Raw genomic sequence first — 21,989 nt, 5'->3', positions numbered from 1 at the left:
AGGGGAGGAGTTTGCATTCCAGGGTCCAAAGGTCTTGGTTTGAGTCCTACCAACGTACGGGTGCAAGTGAGGGCCTGAGTGGGAAAGGTAAGCAGTGAATGGTTCCAGAGAGCACAGGCTTCCCTCAGGCAGCCCCAGTGCCCCAGAACCCTGGAGGTGGCATCTTGCTCCACTTAGAGATGTATTTTCCCACAGTGCTGCGCTATGCCGGATGCACACTGGCTGTGTTGGGCAGGGTGAAGCAATTTCCCAGTCTCCAACACAGAACCCTTGCTTGGAAGGCGCCGTCTTTGTCTCTCACACTGCCTTTAGAACCCGATGCACTGCTTGGATTCCACTGCATTCACGGTGTGGCCCTGGTGAGTCCCTCCACTCTCTCAGCCTCTGGCTCCTTGTCTGTATTAAATCCATTACTGTGGTTAAAAGATAGACGTGGTGAAATGAATGTTAATGGCCTAGGGCAAGAAGCCCCGCATATAGACCCTCGGCAGGTACAGGAGCCCAGGAAGCCCCTGGGCTTGGAAGGCGTTGGAGCCAGAGCCCAGGGTCAGCTCTGAGGCCCAGAACCTACCAAGGCCAGCAGAGGAGGCTGAGGGACCTAATCCAGGGGCTGTGGGTGTCTGTTCCTGCCTTTGGGGAAAGGTGTGAGGAGTGGGGGTCTCCTGCACCCCAGGGGCCCATCTCTGTCTCTTGAGCAAGTCTCAAGCCCAGAGGAGGCTGTCAGTCCTCACCCTGAAGCAATTCACAGCTACCAAGCAAGACACCCCACGTCAGCCCAGTGAGGGCTTGGAGTCCAGTGTGCGTTCCACTATACGGGTGAAAAAATTAAGGCTGAGAGATCGGAAGCAAGCAGTCGATTGGATTCCAACCAGCTAGGATTCAAACCCAGCTCTCCTTTTTTATTTCCTTTCTTGGTTTACTTTTACTTGATATGTACTAATCACCATGGCCACCATTTTCCAGGAGCTCCTTAAGTTTCAGGGTGCCCTTTGTTGGGCTCCTACATATATTATATCATTTAGTCCTCAGAGTCCCAGGGAAAGTGGACAGTGTGTTCACACTCATTTTACAGAGGAGGGAATCTGTGCACAGGAGCTTAAGTAACTTGCTCAACTTGTGTGCATGGGACTGGCCAGGACGAGGACGCAGTGCCTGGGGTCTTCCCACGCCCCCTACCTGGACTTTCTCTTGTCGAGGTGTTCCCTGTGGGCCATCCTCCGGCAGGTGTAGGAGGTGTGGGAGGGGTGATAATTGCAGAAGGAGACGTGCAGAGACAGCGCCTGGGCCACAGACGCCGGTCCCCAGTCCCTGGCCGGTTACTTACAAGCTGGAGGCCGTGCAGCAAGGAGCCCTGTGCAGCTGGCCACGTGCAGGGGATGGTCAGTGCCTGCCCTTGCTGACAGGTCAGAGTCTCCTCTGGGGCTCAGCATCGGGTGGCTCATTTCCCTTCTGCCCTCCAACCATGTTCCCTACCTGCCCTCAGCCCTGGCCACTGCTGGATCCTACAAACTCCCTGCCTAATCAACTTGAGTGGGGGGCACTACAGAGGAGCTGTGTGACCTGGGCAAGTCACTCACCTTGCTGAGCCTCCGTTGCTCATCTGTGACGTGGGGCAGTAAGGGCACAGTCCTGACATTGCAGGCTTCTCTGGGAATTAGAGGCATGGAGAACACTGGCCTCTACCCATCCACATCCCATCCATCCTGTTCCCTTCCCCTGAATTTGGAACCTGGCCCTGGATCCTCGTTACCTCCAGGGAGGGTCCCACCACTTGGTCTGCCTGACTCAGGGCTCCACCTCAGCTGGCCTCAGGCTACCTCTTCAGACACCTGCTCCAGCCCCTCAGACCCCTCACTGCTGCTTTCTGCTGGGCTTGTAGCCACTCACAGCTCTGAGCATCAAGCTTCCGGTCTCCTAAACCGGAGGGGCTCATCCCCACCTCCAGGCCTCTGCCCCAACTCGTGTTCACTCCCTGCCCCACCTCTTGTGCTAACTACTACACGTTTTGGTTTCATAAAGCAGGAGGGAGAAGTGGGGGATCGAGCTGGGCTTTTAAGAGCAGAGGGGAAGTGAGAAGTACATCACAGAATGGGGGAGGGCAGTGCAGTAGAGGAGGCCTTTCCTGCTTGACACTGGAAGAGGCCTATTTAAAAGAACAAAGTCGGAAGCCACACATGCCCACACAATTGCTGTTTGAGCCTGGACAAGTTACATAACCTCTCTCATCCTCGCATTCTCCCCGGGTCGGTATTACTGAGATAAGAGGCCCCAGATATGCACAGTTGGTCCCCTTCTGTTGCTTGTGTTGTTCCCCTGGCCCCCACACCCGGCTCCGTGGGATTCCTGAGAGCTCCTGAACATTCACAGGGCTCCAACGGGGCCCCCTGAAGGCCGCAGGTAACCATCAGCACCCCGCCTCCAGATTCCCCAAATCTTGGGGCCCAGCTGGGCCCCAGGTCAAGGGCCTGGATGTCTCAGGGGCCCATCCAGCAGGGCTGCTTGAGTAAGGGGCCCTCTAAGGCCCAGGGGAGGCCTCAGACTGGGGCTCAGTGGAGAGCTAGAGCCCTCTGGAAACTCATTTCTAATCCCAAGCCCCTGTCAGCCCAGCTGAACCCAGAGTAGCTCATCTAACCACACTCAATGTGCTTTTGTTCCTTAAGAGGAAGCTTTCTTGGCTCTCTCCCTTTGCCACCTATCCTGGGCCATCTTAGAAAAGCTGTAAATCACCCCCCTATTTGTCTGCTTATGAATGGACCCCTCCAGTCTCTGAGTCAGGGGACAGCTAGACCCAGAACACCTAGTTCAGCACATCACCTGAGGCTCGAGTCCTCTCTGCGGAATCCCTAACTTGATTATAGACCCCGGCGATGGGGCATTCTCCATGCATCAGAGCGGCTCACCTGTGTTGCACATTTGGGGCCACTTCGGCTCTTGGAGTTGGCCTCTCTGGGGGCACCAACCACAGACACGCCCTCTGCTCCTGATGGCCCCACAAAGCTCTGCAAATGACCACATTCCCCAATGGCTCCTCAAGGGCTGAGACTAGGGAACTTCTCTTTACCCAACCCTCCTCCTGGGGTACTCTGGGTAAGCAACCGGCTTGCTCACTTAAGTCTCTGATCCATCCATTCATCCATCCATCCATCCATCCAACCAAGCCATACATGGGTGTCTGGTCCTTTGCTTTTCCTCAGTTTAGCAGCCAATAATGGTGGAGATGCGGGGTACCAGCTGTGAGGCAGTGGAAAGAGCCCAGCTGCTATTCATTGGCTTATCCTCTCTGAGCCTCAGTTTCCTTATCTGTACAACAGGGATAATAATACATTGTACAAAGTAGAGGGGACAAGTCTGTCTGGCTTATTTAAAGGTGCTGGATAACGAGTCATTGAATTGCAAACAAATGGTCTGGTGTTCTCCATGGGGCAGCTCAGGAGCTGTCATAAACCCACGTCAGCTCGAGGGCCTCCCTCAGACGCTTCCTCAGCCGTTGTCCAGTGTATTTGCTGAGTGTTGCCGTGCAGACCAGGGCACCAGGACCCAGTGGGCAAACAGACCCACGTTCTGCCTCCAGGGGGCTGCCTTCTCCAGAGTTCAGTGCTTACTACCTCAGGTGTGCTGACAATCCCAGTGGTTTGGTTTCTCAGCCCACAGCAGACAAGCAACAGTGGACTAGTTGTTAATAAACCAGCCATGGTAGGCACCTTGGCCGCAGAGAACTGTTAAACTGCGGTAAAAGGAGAGGGCAAAGCAGCCTGGGCACCATGAGGCCTGTAACCGTGTTCAAAATCGCAGTCCTTGGCTTCTGGGGCTTCCTGAGATGAAGGGAGTAAGTCCAGTCTCCCTGTTCTGTCTCCTCTTCACTAGTAAAAGGTGATTTTTTTAAAAAAAGAAAGAAAGAAAAATGTTAGAAAAAATATATAGGGCTACCCTGGTGGTCCAGTGGTTAAGATTCCACGCTTCCACTGCAGGGGGTGTGGGTTCAATTGGGGAAGTTCTGCATGCCGTGCAGAGCAGTCAAAAAAAAAAAATATATATATATATATACATATATATATATATAGAGGGAGAGCGCCTAGCAACCCAAGAGCACATCAGTTATTAGAAAGGTTTTTGACAAGCATGGCTAGCATTTTACAGAAGGTTTCTGAACTTGGTTAGGGTGCAAGCAGGAAACTTAATGTTTTTCCTTCCACCTTCCAAAGCCACTGGTAGCTCTCCCTTCCTCTACCCTGGGCACGTGTTAGAGCATTTCTAGTCCTTTTCAGGTCTAACGCCCTCCAGTTCCACCACATATCAAAATCTCACTCTTGTTCACTTGAAAGTTTCCCAGTCTCCCCACTTGGCCTGTGATTGGAAGCCGATGCCGGGGGACAGAGAACGGGTCCGTCTCTGCACTCGCCGTGTTCTGCCACCTCCACTGCCTGCTGCTTCTGTGTCTCCACAGATGGCGTGGGGCGCGGGCTTGGAAGCTCTAAAGGGGTACTTCACCCCTTATTTCCCTGGTGCTGCTGTAGCTGGTGCGGCGGGTAGCAAACGCGCACTGGTCAGCTCTTCCTCTCCTGGCTGCCTCGGCGGGCTCTGTCCCCTGCAGCTGTCCACGTCTGACCCCTCCCAGCTGCTCCCCACTGTCCACTCCAGGCAGCTTCTTTCGGGGACTCTTCCCTCGCTTACTACCGGCAGCTCTTCCCAGCCACCTTCCCGGCCTCCACTTGGTTCCCAGGAAACACATGGTGCCAGTTCCCAACTGCTCCCTCCCCAGGCCTCACTCCCCTCAGGGAGCTCCAGCCCACCCCAGACTTCAGACTTCTCTAGGTAAGATGCAGCCATGGTTGCCATGGCTTCCAAAAGCCAGCAGACAGACAGCAGCCTCCCTGCTGGAAGGGCAATTAAAGGTCACTTCCTGTCCCTAAACCTGTTTCACAGTCAGGAGGCCCCAGAGAGGGCAAGGGACTTTACTAAGACTACCCAGCTTCTTCCTGGCAGATCAGACCTGGTACCAAAACCCAGGCCTCTCCCTCTAAGGTTAGAGGTTTAGCTGTCCTCTGAGGGACTTTATATTCTGGAATTCCACATAAGGGAAAATTTGAAAAGGCTTCTGCAGCCTTTTAAATGGACCCTCTGGTGGGGGAGGGTGTGTGGTAGGGAGATAACTTGTTTTTTCCAGCCTGGCACATCTGGGTTCTGTCTGGTGGTGGTGGGGGCGGGGGGGGGGGGGCGCGGTGAGAGGCAGGCAGGGACAGGGTAGGGCATATGGGGAGCTAGCACTTGCGGAACAGCCACTGAGCCTGGAGCTTTGCAGAGAGGTGAGGGAATGAGCCAAGATCTGGTCTGGGGGAGCTGGGTTCAAATCCCTGCTGTGCCCTTCAGGGCCCCTGAGCAGATTAGGTAACCTTTCTGGGTTCCATTTTTCTCATCTGTAAAATGGGGGTAATCCCGGCTCAGGGCAACCTCTGACCTTGCTTTTACTATTCTCTCTTGTGTACATTATTTCACTGGCTTCTCAGATCAAACCTAGGTGGTGGGAACAATTAGGCTTCTCTTTACAGGGAGGGAAGTAGAGGCTGAGAATGACCAGGACCACAGGGTGGGGTGTGAACCTGTATCTGGTCTGCTGAACTCTGTCCAATCTCTCAGACCAGGCCCGGGCCCCCTCCCTGACTTGGCGGCCAATCTGCCCTGATAGGGCTGTGCCCTAGAGGGTGGGCTGTCAGGGCTAGGAGAGGTTGGCCTCTGCCCTCACTTCCTCCATGAGGAAACCAGGTCCCGAGAAGGGAAGTGGCTTGCTTGGCACCCTGGTCTCTGTGGCCTAGCCCGTGCAGCCACCAAGAATTGTATGGGTATAAAAAGGAGGAAGTGGCAGTGTGTACAAAGGCTAGCTCTCTACCCACCCAGTGGGGGCATGGCAGGGCTGGGGTCAGCTGGCGGGCCTGGACAGTGGCTCACAGCCAGAGACACCCAGAGAAGGGAGCAGGTGGGCTGTCCCTGAGCACAACCCGGCACCCAGGCCTCCCACATGCTGCCTTCAGGCTGAGGTAGGACCATGCTTCCTCCTGCCAGAGTTGTCCTGAGCACCTCCTCCTGCAGCCCCGATCTGACCCCTCTATGGGGAAAAGGAGGTCCAGAATGGCCACACAGTGAGGGTGGCAAGGCCTGGGGTCCCACATCTGGCTTGAGGGAGGTCTCCCAAAAGAGGGGACCGCACCTGCCTGCCACCTGGCACCCTCCCCTGGGGTGGATCGCCCTAGTGCCACATGGTGAGGGCGGGGCCTCTGGCTGCTTGCCGGCTCTCAGCAGCTCATTTGCAGAGCCAGCACGGCCCTTCTCCAGGGCAGCGTTCCTCTGAACCAGCCTGGCACAGAGCTGGCCTCTGTGAATCCATGGTAACTGAATGACAGACTGAAACACAGCTTTGGTTTGAAGCAGAGAGAATTTGGGAAATCATTTTCAAAAGTTTTTTTTTTTTAATCTTTTTTTTTTTTTTTTTGCGGTACGCGGGCCTCTCACTGTTGTGGCCTCTCCCGTTGCGGAGCACAGGCTCCGGACGCGCAGGCTCAGCGGCCATGGCTCACGGGCCCAGCCGCTCCGCGGCATGTGGGATCTTCCCGGACCGGGGCACGAACCCGTGTCCCCTGCATTGGCAGGCGGACTCTCAACCACTGGGCCACCAGGGAAGCCCCTTTAATCATTTTTTGATGTTTCAAAATGTAAAAGAGCTGCTGGACTGTCTACTGAATGACTGATGTCGGTATGTGAGTTTGGGCACAAGCTGACCTGGGTTCACATCCCAGATTCTGATCTTTACCAGCTGAGGGACTTGGGCAGTCACTTCCCCTCTTTTCCTCCTTATCACCGTCCTTACCTCCCTGGGTGTGTGGTGTTTTCAATAAGAAAACAGCTGTGATATTCTTGGTATGGTGTGTGGTAAGTGGACTCAATAAATAGCAATTTCACAGAGGGCAAGGCCACAGGCAGGTCTCAGGTGACAGAGGCTGCAGGTAGACAGAAGGAGATGGGAGGCCCTGCCTTCTAGTAGCTTCTGCACTGTGGAAATGGCAGGCTGAGCCTGTCAGCAAGGGCCCTGAAAGGGAGCCCTGGACGCCTAGAGGATGGAGCTGGGTAGGTGCAGGGAGGAAAGGCCAGGATGGGCCCCCTGGAGGAGGTGACTCTGGTGCTGGGCCTTAGACAGTAAGCCTGCAGGACTGATTGATTAACTGATTGAATGATTGGTTAGTTCATTTCCTCAGCAGCTTCCTGAGCCCAGCTGTGCCCAGCTCTGAACCATGAGTCAGAAGCCCTGGAGGAAGAGGCAGTGGTGGGCTGGAGGAGGGGTACAGACTGGCAGGGAGCAGGCCCCAGGGACTCAGGCACTTCCTTGGAACAATCTAGTCACTTGTGACGGTGGCTCACTTGGCCAAAGCCCCTGCCGGCACCAGCGCGCTCTGAGCAGGGGCTGGACCAGACTCTCAAATCTGGAGTGCTTTGGGGACTTGAGCTCCTGAGGACCCAGTCTGCAGGACCCCTCTGCCTGCCACCTCCTCCAGAATGGCCAATGTAGGTTTGCTTTTGCTTCTCTTTCCACTCTGGGGGTCTCAGGAAGGACAGTGGGGTTTCCCTGGGGAGTGGGAACTGGGCATGGGGCTGGGAGGGAAAAGCAGAGTGTCCGCTGCAGGGCTGGGCTTGGTCAGCGTCTCCCTGCTCAGGCCCCCCTCCCAGAGGCATCGGGGAGTAACAGCAGGTGCCCTGCAAGTCCAAATACTTGTCCTGCCTCCGCCAGTAGGACCTCAGGCAGGTCCTTCCCTTCTCTGGGTCTCAGTTTCCCCAAGGACTGAGGGGCACTGGACAAGATGCTTCCCAGTTCTGGTGGTCTATGGAATTTGGCCCTGAATACTGGTGTCCAGCTCAGAGTGACCCCCTTAGGGGGGAGGGCAGATCCATTTTCCTCGCTGGCTGCCACAGGCTTTAGTCCTGGGGGTCCGGAGGGAGGACAGAGGCTGAGGGGCAGGAAGCCGTGGTCTGCTGCCTGGTTAGTAGGCAAGTGGCCCATGAAAGCTACAGAAATGGAAGCCTGGTGCACACTAGCCTGGACATTGTGGTGGACAGGCCTGCAGGAGTTGGGGGGTTGCCTCCCTCCTGCTGGGGTTCTGAGTAGTCAGCCAAGGCCCAGGCCCGCTGCTTGTCACCCAGTGGGCAGCTGAACCTGGGTCTCAGGAATTTCTAGTGCTGCTTAAGGAGGAGGGTGTGAGCTTGGGATCCTAACCATCCTACAGGCCTGCAGATTCCATTATTCTGAGTTTGCTGAAGGTGGGCTGGGCCTGGCACGGGGCCATCTGGAGCAATCTGTGGCATCTCTGCCCTTCTCTACCACGTCTGATTCTCCTTAGACCTTGAAGAAAAACACCCTCTCCTCAAGTACTACCTCCCGCCCCCAGCTTCCTACACCAGCAGCTCAGAACCCACTCCAGGGGTGAGAGTCAGATCAACAGCAGGACGGGTGGCAGAGAGGCAGCTGTGTCCTGTGAATTCTCCAAGATGGCCCTCTCCCCACCATCCTGGCTAAGAGGCGGACCTAGGGGGTGCTGGGTGTCCTGGGCTACTAGGTGTGTCCTAAGTGTGTGCTAGGATGTGCCCTAGCCCTGACCCTCAAGGCCCACCTCAAGGCCCACCTCAGCAGATGGGTGCAGGAGCCCGGCGTGGCATCCGGTACACAGTGGATGATCAGGGAACAGAAGTTGCTCTTGTCTCTGCAGAGGCTGTAGAGTGCAGGGGGGTGAAGGGCACGGACCTGAATAATACAGCCTGGGTTCAATGCCACACCTGCTGCTTTCAATCTGTGTCACCCTGGGTACACTTCACCCATCTGTGCCTCAGTTTTCTCACTTGGACCCCTGAGATAAGAGGGTAATTGAGAAGGTGACAGGAGTGAGCAGTGTGGGGCACCCCATAAAGGCTGTCATCACGGAGCCTTGGTGGGGACCCTTCCCATGGCTGTCTTAGATTAGAGTTGCTGTGTCCTGACTATGAGCTCTGATCCACAAGGGGCTCACCTACACCTGGTACCTCCACAGATGGGGGACCTACTGTGTGCCTGTGTGAAGTGTTACCAACCAGCGTTCTTGGCTTCCTTAATAAATAGAAATTGATCAGAGGCCAGACAAGAAATTCAGGCAAGGTTTTATTGGGGCCCCTGCCGCAGCACCGGGGAGCGAGAACAAACAACACGTTCCCTTGTTTGCCCGCTCGCTCAAGGGGGGAGAACTTGTTCTTTATACGGGGTGAGGGTTGGGGTGTGTCCAGGGGTCGGGCTGGAGGGGTAGCTTAGGTGGTTTGCCCACCCTTTAGCTGGTATTGTGTGCAAGGAGCTTTTGCTCCCCCGGCTCTTCAGAAGTGGCAGTTGAGGTTTTCTCGGTCTTTTGTATCTTTGGGTCCAGAATTTGCCCCAAATGCACACGCACGCCGTTATTTTTAGTCCCATATAATTTCTTTGTATTCTGTAGCTTGAGGAGAGGTGTGTCCAGGTGCCAGCACTGCAGCACTGCAGCAAAGGGGCCCAGGTCCCAGCCTGTCTCAAAGCCAGGTCCTGAGTCCCAAGAGCTCGTTCTTGGATAGGGCAGACGGGGAGGACAGGCTGGAGGAGGTCAGCAGCATCCTCGCCAGGCTGCCGTCTGCATTGCCCCGACCCATGCAGCCCGGCTGCGGCCCTCACGCGCCTCTCTGTCCTGTGCTCCAGTGCAGGGACTTCACGGCCCACACGGGCTACGAGGTGCTGCTGCAGCGGCTGCTGGACGGCAGGAGGACCTGCAAGGACGTGGAGGAGCTGCTGAGGCAGAGGTGAGCCCCTCCCCCAGCCCCTGGGAAGCGGCCGAGCCCCCGTCCTGGCTGCGCCCCACCCCACACCCCGCTGTAAGAAGCCAGGAGCGCGACTCTCCTGTTTGTCCCGGCCTGGGCCTCCCCCAAGTGGGCAAATAATCTAATGTTCCTCCAGATGTCCTTGAATTTAGCCAACACTTATTTAGACGAAGGGCTGGAGGCTTATCCTTCTCAAGGAGGAGCCCGCCGGCCAGCTGGCCCCCAGAGGCTGAGCGGGTGGACCGTCAGGTCCTCCTGCCACCGCCGGCGGAGTCTGAGCCGCGGGCGGCGGAAGTGGAGGAGACGCAGCGCCCATGGGTTGTCATTGCAGGGCCCAGGCAGAGGAACGGTATGGGAAGGACCTGGTGCAGATCGCCCGGAAGGCAGGCGGCCAGACAGAGATCAAGTAAGAGGGCCCCTCCTGCTTCGCCAGGCACTTTCCACAGGGTGTAGGGCCTCCCCGTGTGGGGTGGACTGGGGAGGGCCGGCGAGGGTCTGGATGGCTCCCAGGGCAGGGTGCCTGGAGGGCATCTCTCTTGGGAGTCAGGCATTCTGGGTGAGGTCGGGTTCTGTGTGTGGGAAGAAAGCCAGCAGTCTGAGCACCAAGGAGGCCCTGGGCAGGGGGTGAGGTCATCTGTCCTCAGGTGCCTGCACACAGCCCGCACCCTCTGGGCGGCCTCCATCTAAGTCCTGAGAGCCCTGAGGGGAGGTGACAGGACCCCACTGGCTGCCCGAGACCCCGCAGCATCGGCTCAGGCTTCCAGGAAGGACTGTGGGGCCACAGGTGGGGGTGCCAGTTCCTCACCCGTTAGCCCTGGGACCTTGGTGAGGGGGTCACTGACACTCTGTGCCTCCATTTCCTCATCGGTGAGCAGATGACAGTACGACCTTCCTCAGAGGAGTATGTGAGTCCAGGGCTGGCTCAGGCCTGGCTGGGAGGGAAGGTAGTAAGGGCACTTGCTGCTGTGAAGCCGCTGGGCCTCTCTGGCCCTGGGGCCTGGGCCTCTGTGTGCGGACTGTCAGGCGGGGACGCAGATGGAGACAGAATGACGATTTGAGGGCAGCTAAGGAGAACTTTCTAACAGTGGAGTGGAGGGGCTGCCTCGGGACGTGTGGACTCTCCCTACTGCATGAGGACCGAGCCAGGCTGAGGGGCAGACAGGACCCTGGACTCCAAGTCCTGGTAGGGCTCTGATGAGTCCTTCTCCTCCTACCCCAGAGCCGCAAGACCTCACTCAGCCTACGGCTGCCATAGCAACCCCTGCCCCCTGCCCCTGCTCCCACAGGGGTCAGGCCTGTGAGCGTCTGACTCTGCCCAAGGAAAGTGGCCCTGGACCCCGTCAGCTGCAAAGCCCAGAACCGGGTCCCCTTGTTTGACTGTCTGAATAAACAACACGCTCTAAGTCTCCTAAAGACATAGGCAACCCTGGCTGGTCCCTGCTTCCAACCTGGAGTCGGGGAAAACTTAGGGAGGGCTAGAGGAAGGTTGAAGAGTGGTGTGAGCCAGGGGAGTTGAATGCTCAAGGCCCAAGGGTCCTGTGCTGGACCACAGAGTGTGAACGGCAGCTTCAGGAGTACGAACGCAGGAGCCCCAGTCCCCACTTGACCTTTGTGAGCTGTGTGACTGGGAGCGAGTGACTTAACCTCTCTGAACTGGGTTCTCATCTGTCCACTCCCGTGGGCTGTTGAGCAGATAAAGATGGCAGGGCCGAGGTTGAATACCAGCGCAGAGGAGGGCTCAGGACATGGTGAGGAACGAATGGAAGTCTGTGGGGACCTTCTTTGTCTTCCAGGCAGGGGGTGGAATCAAGGGAGCATGACCCAGGGGGAGTCCCTGCCCACCTCCTGCCCTCCCAGGCCTGCTGGAAAAGGAGAACTTTCCCAACAAGAGAGGAGACCTCCTGGGGGAAGTGCTCCAGGCAGGGTCACGGTGGGAGGTCAGGCTGGAGATGGACTGCGTGAAGCACACTCAGGGGGCTGTGAGTCACAGGGGACTTAAAATAAGGAAGGAGAAGCCACCAATGAAGAGAATAAAGTGGGAATGGAGCCAGGTGAGCAGTGGGAAGGGTAGAGAGGTGCACAGAAGTGGCCAGGGCGAGGCTGTGGGCAGCACTGATTCCCTGCGTGGTTATAGGAGGCCGAGTGGGTCAAGGTCTGCCCTACCCTATATGCTGTGTGACCCTGGGATGGTCACTCCCCCTCTCTGAGCCCTGGGTCCTCAGCTGTGAAAGGGGACAATCACTCCCAAGAGTTGCTCTGGACAGTCACAATGTCAAGCAGAGAGTGCCAAGCCACAGAGATGCTCAGTAAACAGCAGGAGTCTTTACGATCTCATGGGCCCCTCTATAAGTAAGATAAATTGGGGTCACCCGGTTTAGTTTAACGCTAAGGAGCCTGCCTGGCCAGCCCAGACCATTTCCTCTGAGGCCCAGCCCCTCCCTGGCCCTGGCCCTATCCTTAGAGACACAGCTTCCATCCAAGGTGGGAGCACCAGGGTGGGGCCCCAGGCCAGGGAAGGGAGGAGAGTCAGGGTCCACCTTGCTGCCTACCAAGGAGGAGCTGGTGCCTGGGCTGGGAGGGCCAGGCCCTAAGGCTCAGCCTAACCAGTGGAAGGAGAGGCAGGAACAAAACCCACAGGGGCACCTCTGCACAGCCACATGGGTTCCAGAGCAGGCTGGGAGCAGTGCATGCATACCAGCATTGCCCCGAGTTCCCCATCGAGCTGGGGTGGCCAGAGGAGCAGGGCAGAGCAGAGGGCACCTCCTGGGAGAGGTGGAGGGGAAGGGAAGGCACCTTCCTGACAGAGGACCGGCACGGACAAAGGCTGGAGGTTGGAAAGCTCAGGGCACATTCAGAACCAGAGAGTCAGGAGGCAGGAGGCAGACCATCCCAGCTCACCTGCTGCTTCCCGTAGGGCTGTGCCCCTTGCAGCTCCCAGCTCAGCTGACTATGCACAGTAGGTACTTCACAATTATTGCTGTTGATCCACAAGGCACGTACTAGGGTTGGTGACACCATTAAGTCATTCCTTTCTTTAACCGTGGGCCAAGCATCCATCATCCAGCCAAGCATGTTTGGAGCACCTACTATGTGCCATGCCCTAGGCTGAGTTGGGAGGGATTCAGAATTTTTAAAACAAAGGGCCTCACTGTTCTGAAGCCAGGGTCTAGCACATTGAGGGTAACTTCACTCTCGTCCCCAGTCCTTTGCATCAGAACATCACTCCAAGGGCCCTCTCATGCCCCACCTCCTCCAGGAAGCTCTCCCAGAAACTCTGGCCTTGCCTGCCTGTCAGGGTCTTGGCTTAGACCAGGTTGCCCCATCCCACACCAACGCGGAGGGAGGGCTCTTTGTGGGTAGGGTGAGTGGCAACCATGACAACATGGGTCGCTTCCTTGTCGCCGTGGAGACTTGTGGGGTTGGCACCTGGCAAAGCTGGCCTGGCCACTCCATGTGGGGACTGTAGCTCATCCTCCAGGGCCCGTCTCCTGGTCAGGGGGAGCCCCCTGCCTCCCCATGGCCAAGGCCCCTGTGTCTCGTGGGATGCTCATTCTCAGCCCCTGGGAGGGTGGGCGGAGGGCTGGGGGTGCATAGGCTGGATGCGGTGAACGAGGAGGACAAAAGCCAAGGGGTGAAGTGACCCCAGAAATAGCCCAGCGAGAGCTGAGAGGGTGAAGCAGGCCAGCCTCCCCACCCCTGCTGCCTGAAATAGAGCATTTCTGTGTCATCCCCTGACCTCAGACTGGCCAGAAGGCCGGAGACTCAGCCACATATATTAAAACAAGGTTACTCCCACCTTCAAGTGATGCTTAGCATTCTCCTCCTTCACACATTAACTCAGCAAGCATCTGCTGGGCAGTGGCAATGGAGGACACACAGATAAGACCTGGTCCCCAACTCGAGGGATCCCCACAAGCCCTTTCAAATGCATCTTAAAGAAGCGCTAGGTGGGTGCAGGGGCTTACCCATAACATCTAAACCACACATCCAGCCCTTACAGAAAGTTCACCTTGACTCTCCTTCCAACCTTGGGGCCTTTGCTCTGGCTGTTGCCCTCATTTCTCCCCTGCGAGGTCTAGCTGAAATACCACCTCCCCCGGAAAGCTGTCACCTCCCCCCACCTCTCGTTCATCCTGTGCCACGTAGGGTGCCGGGTGTCACAAGCTGTAGAAGCTGCATGGGGCAGGGGTTCAGGAAATAAAGGGGATTTGAGGCAGGGCTGGGGGCAGCTTCCTGCGAGCCCCTTTGCAGTAGCCGCGAGCAAGGACGGCCCCCACCTGAGTCCTCACACCCTCTCGTCCCTGCTTCACCCCCACTTGTCACAGCCTAAAACGCTGTGTTTTCCTGTCAAAAGAGAGGGATTTTTTTCATGATCTCTCTTCCTCTGAGCTCAGAGCATGAAGGTATCACTGAGGATATTGGAGGGAGAGAGGCGGGCCCTGTTCCCATCAGGGCTCCTCTGGGGTCAGCTCACTCAGGCCCAGCCTCCAGCAAGGGGAGCAAGAGGCCCATCTCCTGTGAGCTGGGAGGCAGGGGCCTCCTGGCTGGCTGGTGCGCAGGGGGTGGGATGGCAAAGCAGGGACCACGAGATGATGCGTGTCACATGGTGGTATAGAAGTACAGAAGGAGACATTTACACTGGAAATTCAGACTGTTTGGAACAGAAATCCAGGCTGAGTGTCCTGAGAGCAGGATTGAAAGGGGCAATGGGATGAGTTACACATGAGGACACTGGTGACTGATAACAGAGGTCAGAGGCTTGCCAGGGGTCCCCATCCTTGACATGTGATGGAGACACGGTAGAGGAGAGCTCTGGGAAATCTGGGTCATGGTTTCCCTGAGTGGTTTGGAGTTGAGAAAGGCCTTGGAACTTATCGCTCTGGGCTGTAATCCTAGGGACAATGGGGAGGAGAACCAGGCATTGCCGCTGTTCAGTGGCCTCACAGTTCAGTGCTGTGACAGGCACTCAAGGTATCAACCCAAGATGACAATAGGAACAAGTGCTCCGAAGGGACAGAAGAGGAAACCAGGCAAAGATGCTGCACATAGGGCATTAGCATGTACAAAGGCCCTGCGCAAGAAGGAACATGGCATATAGAAGGAACTGGTAGGTGGCCAAAGAACAGGGGATAACAGGTGAGAAGTGAAGCTGGAGGGTTGGAGGTGATGGGGCAGGGGATAGGGTGGTGGCAGTGAGAGGTGGACACATAGGAGATTTGGGAAGTGAAAAAGAAGGTAACAGAGGGGGAGGAGGGTCGAGTCAAGGGCGGCTCGTAAGTTTCTGGTGTGCATAACCTGGTAGACAGTGGTGCCTTTGCTGAGAAGGGAGCCCTGCAGGAGGAGCAGGTTTGTAGGGCGATGAGTCCGGTTTCGGACACTCTGAGTTTGAGGTGTCTGTGAGACGTGCAGTCTAAAAGGAGGTGAGGACCAAGCAGTGGGTGTGCAAGCCCCAGCCTGTGGGAGGGGTCTGGGCAGGGTGTGGTCATGCTGTGGGTCATGATGGGGCATGGAGAAGTGGCCATACTGGACCTAGAGAGGCTCTAACCATGGATGGGGAGACTGAGGCAGGAGATGAGTGTGTGAGAAGGAGGTGTAACCGCTGGCAAGGTGTCAATTCTGTCAGAGAAGAGTCCTGACCTCTCCACCCCCCGCCAGGGCAGGTGGGGTCACCATGGCAATCGCCCCTTCCTTCCTCTGGTAAGAAGCAGAAGGCTCCAGCTCTCTCCACTTGTGTGGCCATGGTCAGTTTCTTTACCTCTCTGACCCGTGTTTTTCTCATCTGTAAAATGTGGATAATGATGGTACCCTCCCCGCCTGGCAGAGGTGTGAGGATTACATAATTTAGGCCAGCATTTGAACGTACATCAGCAGCCCCTGGAGATTTGTTGAAACACAGTGTGCTGGGCCCCTCTTCCAAGCTTCCTCTTCAGGAGGACTGGGGTGGAGCCTGAAATCTGCGTTTCTAACAAACTCCCAGGTGATGCTGCTGCTGCTGGTCTGCTGCTCCTCCATGGCCTCAGTTTCCCTAACTGTCCCCATGGGAGGAGGGAGCCCCCCCTGTGAAGCCTGCCTTGCAAGGATTGAGGGGAAATGCAGGCGGGTGGGCAGGGCTGTCTCACTGGGTGTCATGTGGCCATATGGCCACCAGTGGGCGGGAGCGCTGCCCCACAGAGAGGCTGGATGGGCTGCAGCAGGATGCGGCCAGCAACAGGATCCCCGCCGCTGCCTGTGTGTGACCCCAGCAAGCCTGGCCACACTCGGGCCTCAGTTCCCCTATCGGCCTCGACTGACTGTGGCTCCTCAGGCGTCCTGGTGAGGGGGGAGTTAAGGGGCCATAAACACAGGCAGAGAATTTTACCCTTGAGATAGACAAGCCTCACTTCAGGGCCAATCTGCAACCTCCACACACCGTCTCTGTGCACTTGGAGTCTTGGTACCCACAGGGCTGCAGGGAGTGGGGGTGAAAGGTGCCCAATCTATGCGGCTGCCTCAAGGGGACCCCCTACCTGAAGACAAATCCAGTGGGGGTTTCTGATAAGAGGGGGCATGCAGTAAGCCCTTAGGTGGGGCATTTTGGAGCTACAGCTCAGGTCAGGTTAAGAGGCCTGGGGGACCCGCAGGTCAGGGTGTGCAGTAGTGGGCTCAGGGGAGGGTGGCACAACAGCAACCCTTGTAAAGCATCTTCTTTGCACCAGCTCAGAGGTGCTTTATACATATACATTCATTTAATCCTCATAACCATTCTGTTTGTGCTATTATCCCCATTTTACAGAAGGGGAAACTGAGGCACAGAGAGGCTAGGTAACTTGCCCAAGGTCATACAAAGAGTCAGTGGCAGAGCCTGGATTGAACTCAGGCCGTCTGGCTCCAGGATCTGCTTCTAACGCACCTGGGAGTCCAGAGCAGGAAGCCCCTACCCAGGTTCCTAGCCTGGGATTCCAAGTCACCTCCCTCCTCTGCCAGGAGGGGGAGCTCACTCCTCTGAGAGGCCCCTGCCCCTGAGAGCTGATGGGCTGGGGCGAGGCACTTACCGTCAGTCCTGCTCTAAGCAGCAGACAAGACTGGGCCCCGAGTGGGCTCCGACATGTTTGCTCAGATCTCAACTCCGTTGGTAGCTCTGGGAAACAGCCCCCTGGCAGGACTGCCAGATAAAATATAGAATGCCCCGTTAAATTTCAGATAGACAACAAATATTTTTAAAATTTAAGTGTGTTCCAAATATTACATGGGGCATGTTGACATTCAAAAACTATTTGTTGTTTATCTGAAATTTGAACTTAACTGGGTGGCCTGTATTTTTATTTGCTCCATCTGGCAACCCTACCCTTGGGCATAACCCTCTCACACCTCCTATGCCCAGCCAGCCCCTTCCCTTTCCTTTCTCCTTGGTGCCCTCTCTGGAGTGGGCAGTGTCTGCATGTCTGCTTCAGACTGGACACCTGGTGCCTCCTAACTCCTCCTACTGGGTTTTCTCAGGCACCCCAAGCTTAGTGCACCCTAAAATAACTCCCCATTTTCCCTCCTTGGCCCCTCTCAGAGGTGTCACCACCATCCACCCAGCCACCTAGCCAGGGACCAGGGAGCCCCTCAGTTTCTCACTGTCCTCACCTGTACCTCCTATTCATCCTGTCCGAAGACCCCTACATCTCTCCCCTCCATCACCTCTGCCCTGCTTGTCCCCTTCTTCCCCCACAGCCCCCTCCAAAATGTCCTCAGGCCACCTGCCAGGTCTGAACCCCACCCTCTCCTGCTTCGAGGCAGGGCCCTGAAGATGTGCAGAAGCCAAGAGCATTCTGTCACAGTGGGAGGTTTGATTTCTGAGCGGATGGTCACAGTCTGGCTAGAGGGTCCCTGGGATCTAGGTCAGTGTGTGTGAGTAAGCCAGGGCCCTCCCACCAAAATAAAAGTCCCCTGGCCCAGCCAGGACTTCAGGTTCCCCTGCACTGTCCTCCTGCTGACCCTGGTCTTTCTGTTTTGCAGCTCCCTGAGGGCCTCCTTTGACTCTCTGAAGCAGCGTAAGTCCCACCTGCTCCCCACTCCAGGCTGCAGGGTGACAGGACCTTCTGGGAACGCCAGATGCCCCACCGTTGGGGATGGATGGATGCTGGCCGGGAGTCGAGGCTGGTGGAGGACTTGGGGGTGACAGAGATGAGCTGTGGGGTTGGGGTGGGCTGGCCCAGGCAGGGGCAAATATGTGAGTGGCTGGGGCCCACCAGGTCTGACAACGGGGACCACTGTCCTTACTCCACCCCCAGAAATGGAGAACGTGGGCAGCGCCCACATCCAGCTGGCCCTGGCCCTGCGTGAGGAGTTGCGGAGCCTGGAGGAGTTTCGTGAGAGGCAGAAGGAGCAGAGGAGGAAGGTAAGGGGGCGCGGGGATGGGCCTCGAGTGGGCGGTGGCTGTTGTCGCTGTGGAGGCAGTAGGGGACGGGCTCTCCCGATGGGCAGCACCCCAGGCTTGCGGGTGATGGCGATTTGAAGGAGGAGAGGGGGCTGTGGACAGACGCCTGGTACTGGGACCAGGGCCCAGCTCTTGGGCCTGAAAGCCCCACTGGGGGTCTTCCCCCTGCGCTGTCTCAGGCCAGGAAGAGGGAAAGACCTTGGTCTTTTTGATCATCCTACTACAACAGGCTGTAGAGGGTCCATGACAGCTTGGGGGTATCCAAAGGAGGCAACCTAAGTTGGGGAGTCACCAGAAACTGGTCCTGAGCCCAAGGATCAGGGCTGTTTACCTGGGAGAAAGGAAGACTTGGGAGTCAGTCACTGCAGCCACTCTGCAGGGCTGCCTGAGGCTGAGGGGAACAGACAGAGCTTGTGGGGAGTGGGGGCTGCCGAGCCTACCTCAGCATCCAAAGGTACTGTTCACCCATCTGTAGGGTGTGGCTGTCCCTAGATGGAGGGATTGCATGGAGAGGAAGTGAGGTCCCCATCATGGGAGGTATACAAACAGAGGCTGGAGGCTACTTGTCAGGGAAGCTGCAGAGGTTGGATGGGAGGTGGGCTTGGTGACCCCTGTGTCCCAGGGCCCCCTCCCAAGCCTGAGACTCTCTGACTGGCTGAGCACGTGGCCCTCTGGGAAGGCAGGTACGGACACATGATCAGCCTCTCAGGGCCTTAGTGATGAGCGTGGTGCCTTGGACAGGGTGGGAGAGGCCAGGGCACAGGAGCACTTCTTGCTTGGAGAGGAAGCATTATTGTAAACTGTCCAAAGAACTGAAAATGGAAAATTCCACACAACTGAGTGTGAAGGGACAGAAGGCAACAGTTCATGGCTGGGGCCAGGCTGGGACTGGGTGTCCCGGCCAAGCCACTTACCCTCTCTGTGCCTGTTTCCCTCTTGTGGGATGGGACACTTACATCCACCTGCCAAGCTTTGGGGGACCCAGCCCAGAACTAGGCCCCTTGCAGTCTTCACAGGCAGGGTGCTGGCTCCGATTAGTAGCTCTGGCCACAGAAATTTAGTGTGGCTGTACTCCCTGTCTGCCCATCTGGCCAGCTGGGGCCTCAGGCTTTCACGATTCTAAATTTGGGTTCCTGAGCAGACGATGGGTCCTCCAAGCCAGCCCCAGAAGTTGGCCCAGCCTTAAGGAGCTGCAGCAGGCGACCCCTCTGAGCTGGGACTTGCTTGCAGAGCATCTACTGTGACAGCGAGGCCCCAGGATGGCCGTTTTGAGCTTTCCTGTGGCCAGTGGGGCTGTGATGCCTGAAAAAGCTGTTCTGGACAGAGGGACAGTTCCAGGGTGTGATCAGGGCTCCCACAAGCGAAGGACAGCCGTGATGTAGTGTGCGGGGAAGGCTGCCTGGGTGTGTGTGCACACGTGTGCATGTATGGACATGGGTGTGCACCCAGGAGAACGAGAGGACACCTCTACACACCTGTGAGCATGGGCATGTGTTTCAGTGTGTGTGTGTGTGTGACCAGGTGGCTTCTCGAGGTCTCCCCGCTGGCACCGGCCCCACTGAGACCCCAGGCACGAACCGGCTCCAGCCCCAACACGAGAGGTGTTTCATTTCCCATTATCCTTAGAGTCAATCTCTGTCCAGGCCGAGTTCCATCCTCTCCGTCTGTACAAGGAGCCTGGGAGGCGAGGTGGAGGTGCAGGGGCCCCGTGTGCACCAGCGGGTGACCATGACCAAGTCTGGGGTGTGTACACAGGGCCCATGGCTGTGTGTGGCGGACATGGGAGAGTGTACGTATGTGTACTTGTGAGCGGTGTCTGAGGTTGCTCTGTGAAGGCCTTGTGTATATGCAAGGGGGAGTGTGGGGGCCTGTTAACGTTTACTTATGTGTGTGCGTGTGTGTGCCAGCGTGTGTACACGGGGTATGATGGCTTTGAGTGGGTACAGAGGCTTGTGAGTGAAGGACAGCATGCGTGTGTGTGCACATGTGCACGTAGGTAGGTTGGGTATTCCCGGGCTAGAGACCAAGTCCTGGCTGGGGTCTGCAGGGAGAGGACACACCATGTGTATCCATGCCCCGGGCTCCTCTAGCTTTCTGTTCTGAGCAGTAGTTGTGAAAGAGCAGGCTGAGGGGGAGGGAGGGCATCTTGTCACCACCCCCTTCAGAGCCAGGAAGGAATGCTGGGCCTCATCCCAAGGACACCCCGTCCTCTGGGCCTAAGGGAGTGTCCTGAGGCCACGGCCCCAAGCTCAGAGCCTCATGTCCCCTGCAGTATGAGGCCATCATGGACCGTGTCCAGAAGAGCAAGCTGTTGCTCCACAAGAAGGCCATGGAGGTGAGTGCAAGGGTCTTAGGCCTGGAGGGGTGGCAGGGGTCAGGGTGTGGATCCCAGGAGCCCTGGACTGGGCACCTGGGACAGGGCTTGCCTCAGGCCTCCATCCAGCAACAGGCACAGTGGCCTGTCGGGTTCTTGGTGTTGCACTTGCTCCCAGGGTGCCATGCAGATTGGCCCACGGCCTGACCTTGGGGGGCTCCTGACTGATGGGCAAGCAGCCAGTCCCGGACAGCGGTCTACAGGGGTCATCCAGGCTGTCAGCTGGGGACTCCAGGGGCGGAGGGAGAAGGGACCCCTGAGGTGTGTCTCCTAGTTCACTGAGTAAGGAGAAAAATAGCTCCACCACGTGTGCAGAGGCTGGCATCGTGATGATGCATGGCGTTTTAAGGGCCCTGCTGGCGGTTTGATGTGACCACACCTGTGAAGAGGCCGGGGCTGTGGGCAGGGCTACATTGTCCCCACTGGGAAGGGGCCTGGGAACAAGACTCCCTTCTCCATCTCCATTCTGGATCCCCAAATCCTTGTCCCTGGTGAGGAGGCCCCCAACCCATCCACAGCCCCCAACAGGGAGAAGGGAGGTTGGGCTCAGGAGCCTCACTTGGGGCCCCCAAGTCACGCCCCTCCACACACACCCCCCAGTCCAAGAAGACATATGAGCAGAAGTGCCGAGATGCAGACGACGCCGAGCAGGCCTTCGAGCGCATTAGCACCAATGGTCAACAGAAGCAGGTGGAGAAGGTGCGTGGAGCCCCTGAGGCCATGTGGTGTCACAGGGCTGGGGCAGGGTGGGGAGGGAGGGAAGGGGTGCCACAGACACTCCAAGGCAAGGTCTGCATCTGGGATATCCTGGCTGCTCACCTCGCTCTGAACCTTCATCCCTCTGTCTGTGAAATGGGTTTCCTAGAATCTCAGGGTCTAGATAGACAGTCAGCTTGATCCCCTTTGCCATCTCCAGGCTGCACCCAAGGACCCATTCCTCAGAGCAGGCCCACTGCAGCCCAGGCCCAGAGCTCACAGGGCAATGAGAGCAGATGCTAACCCTCACACAACCCTTTGGAGAAGGGCTCAGTAGGCCCATGTCACAGAGAGGAAACAGGCCCAGAGATGGTAAGTGACTTGTTCAAGGTCTGAGGGCCAGGCAGAAACAGAGAAAGGACCCAAACCCAGGTTGTCCAGAACCCAAGCTCTTGACTGCTCTGGCCTCTTGGCCAGGGTGGGAGTGTCAGAGATGCCAGGGCTCAAGAACACATTTTGCCCATTGCACAGACAGGAAAGCTGAGGCCCAGACAGGGCAGGGGCCTGCAGGTGAGTTGGTGGCAGCAAGTCAGGGACAGAGCCCCAGCCTCAGCCAGTGGGTTCAGCAGTGGGCGTGGGGCCCCAGGGCCCGGCCCCTGGTCTACATTTCTC

General features: G+C 57.1%; 1 protein-coding gene across 1 annotated transcript in view; it reads left to right on the top strand.

The window, feature by feature from the left end:
- Positions 1-21,989, top strand: part of PSTPIP1 (proline-serine-threonine phosphatase interacting protein 1) — a 48,802-nt gene that overhangs the window by 11,119 nt on the left and 15,694 nt on the right. The window contains exons 2-7 of the mRNA XM_029237448.1: positions 9,728-9,828; positions 10,178-10,252; positions 17,827-17,861; positions 18,102-18,208; positions 20,520-20,582; positions 21,222-21,320. Coding sequence (XP_029093281.1) covers positions 9,728-9,828; positions 10,178-10,252; positions 17,827-17,861; positions 18,102-18,208; positions 20,520-20,582; positions 21,222-21,320 — 480 coding nt within the window. The remainder of the gene's footprint in view (positions 1-9,727; positions 9,829-10,177; positions 10,253-17,826; positions 17,862-18,101; positions 18,209-20,519; positions 20,583-21,221; positions 21,321-21,989) is intronic.

The sequence above is a fragment of the Monodon monoceros genome, unplaced genomic scaffold (genome assembly GCF_005190385.1).
Source record: "Monodon monoceros isolate NGI ecotype Baffin Bay Population unplaced genomic scaffold, NGI_Narwhal_1 Super_Scaffold_21, whole genome shotgun sequence".
NCBI classification, from domain to species: domain Eukaryota; kingdom Metazoa; phylum Chordata; class Mammalia; order Artiodactyla; family Monodontidae; genus Monodon; species Monodon monoceros.
This window is presented reverse-complemented; position numbering and strand designations above follow the sequence as displayed.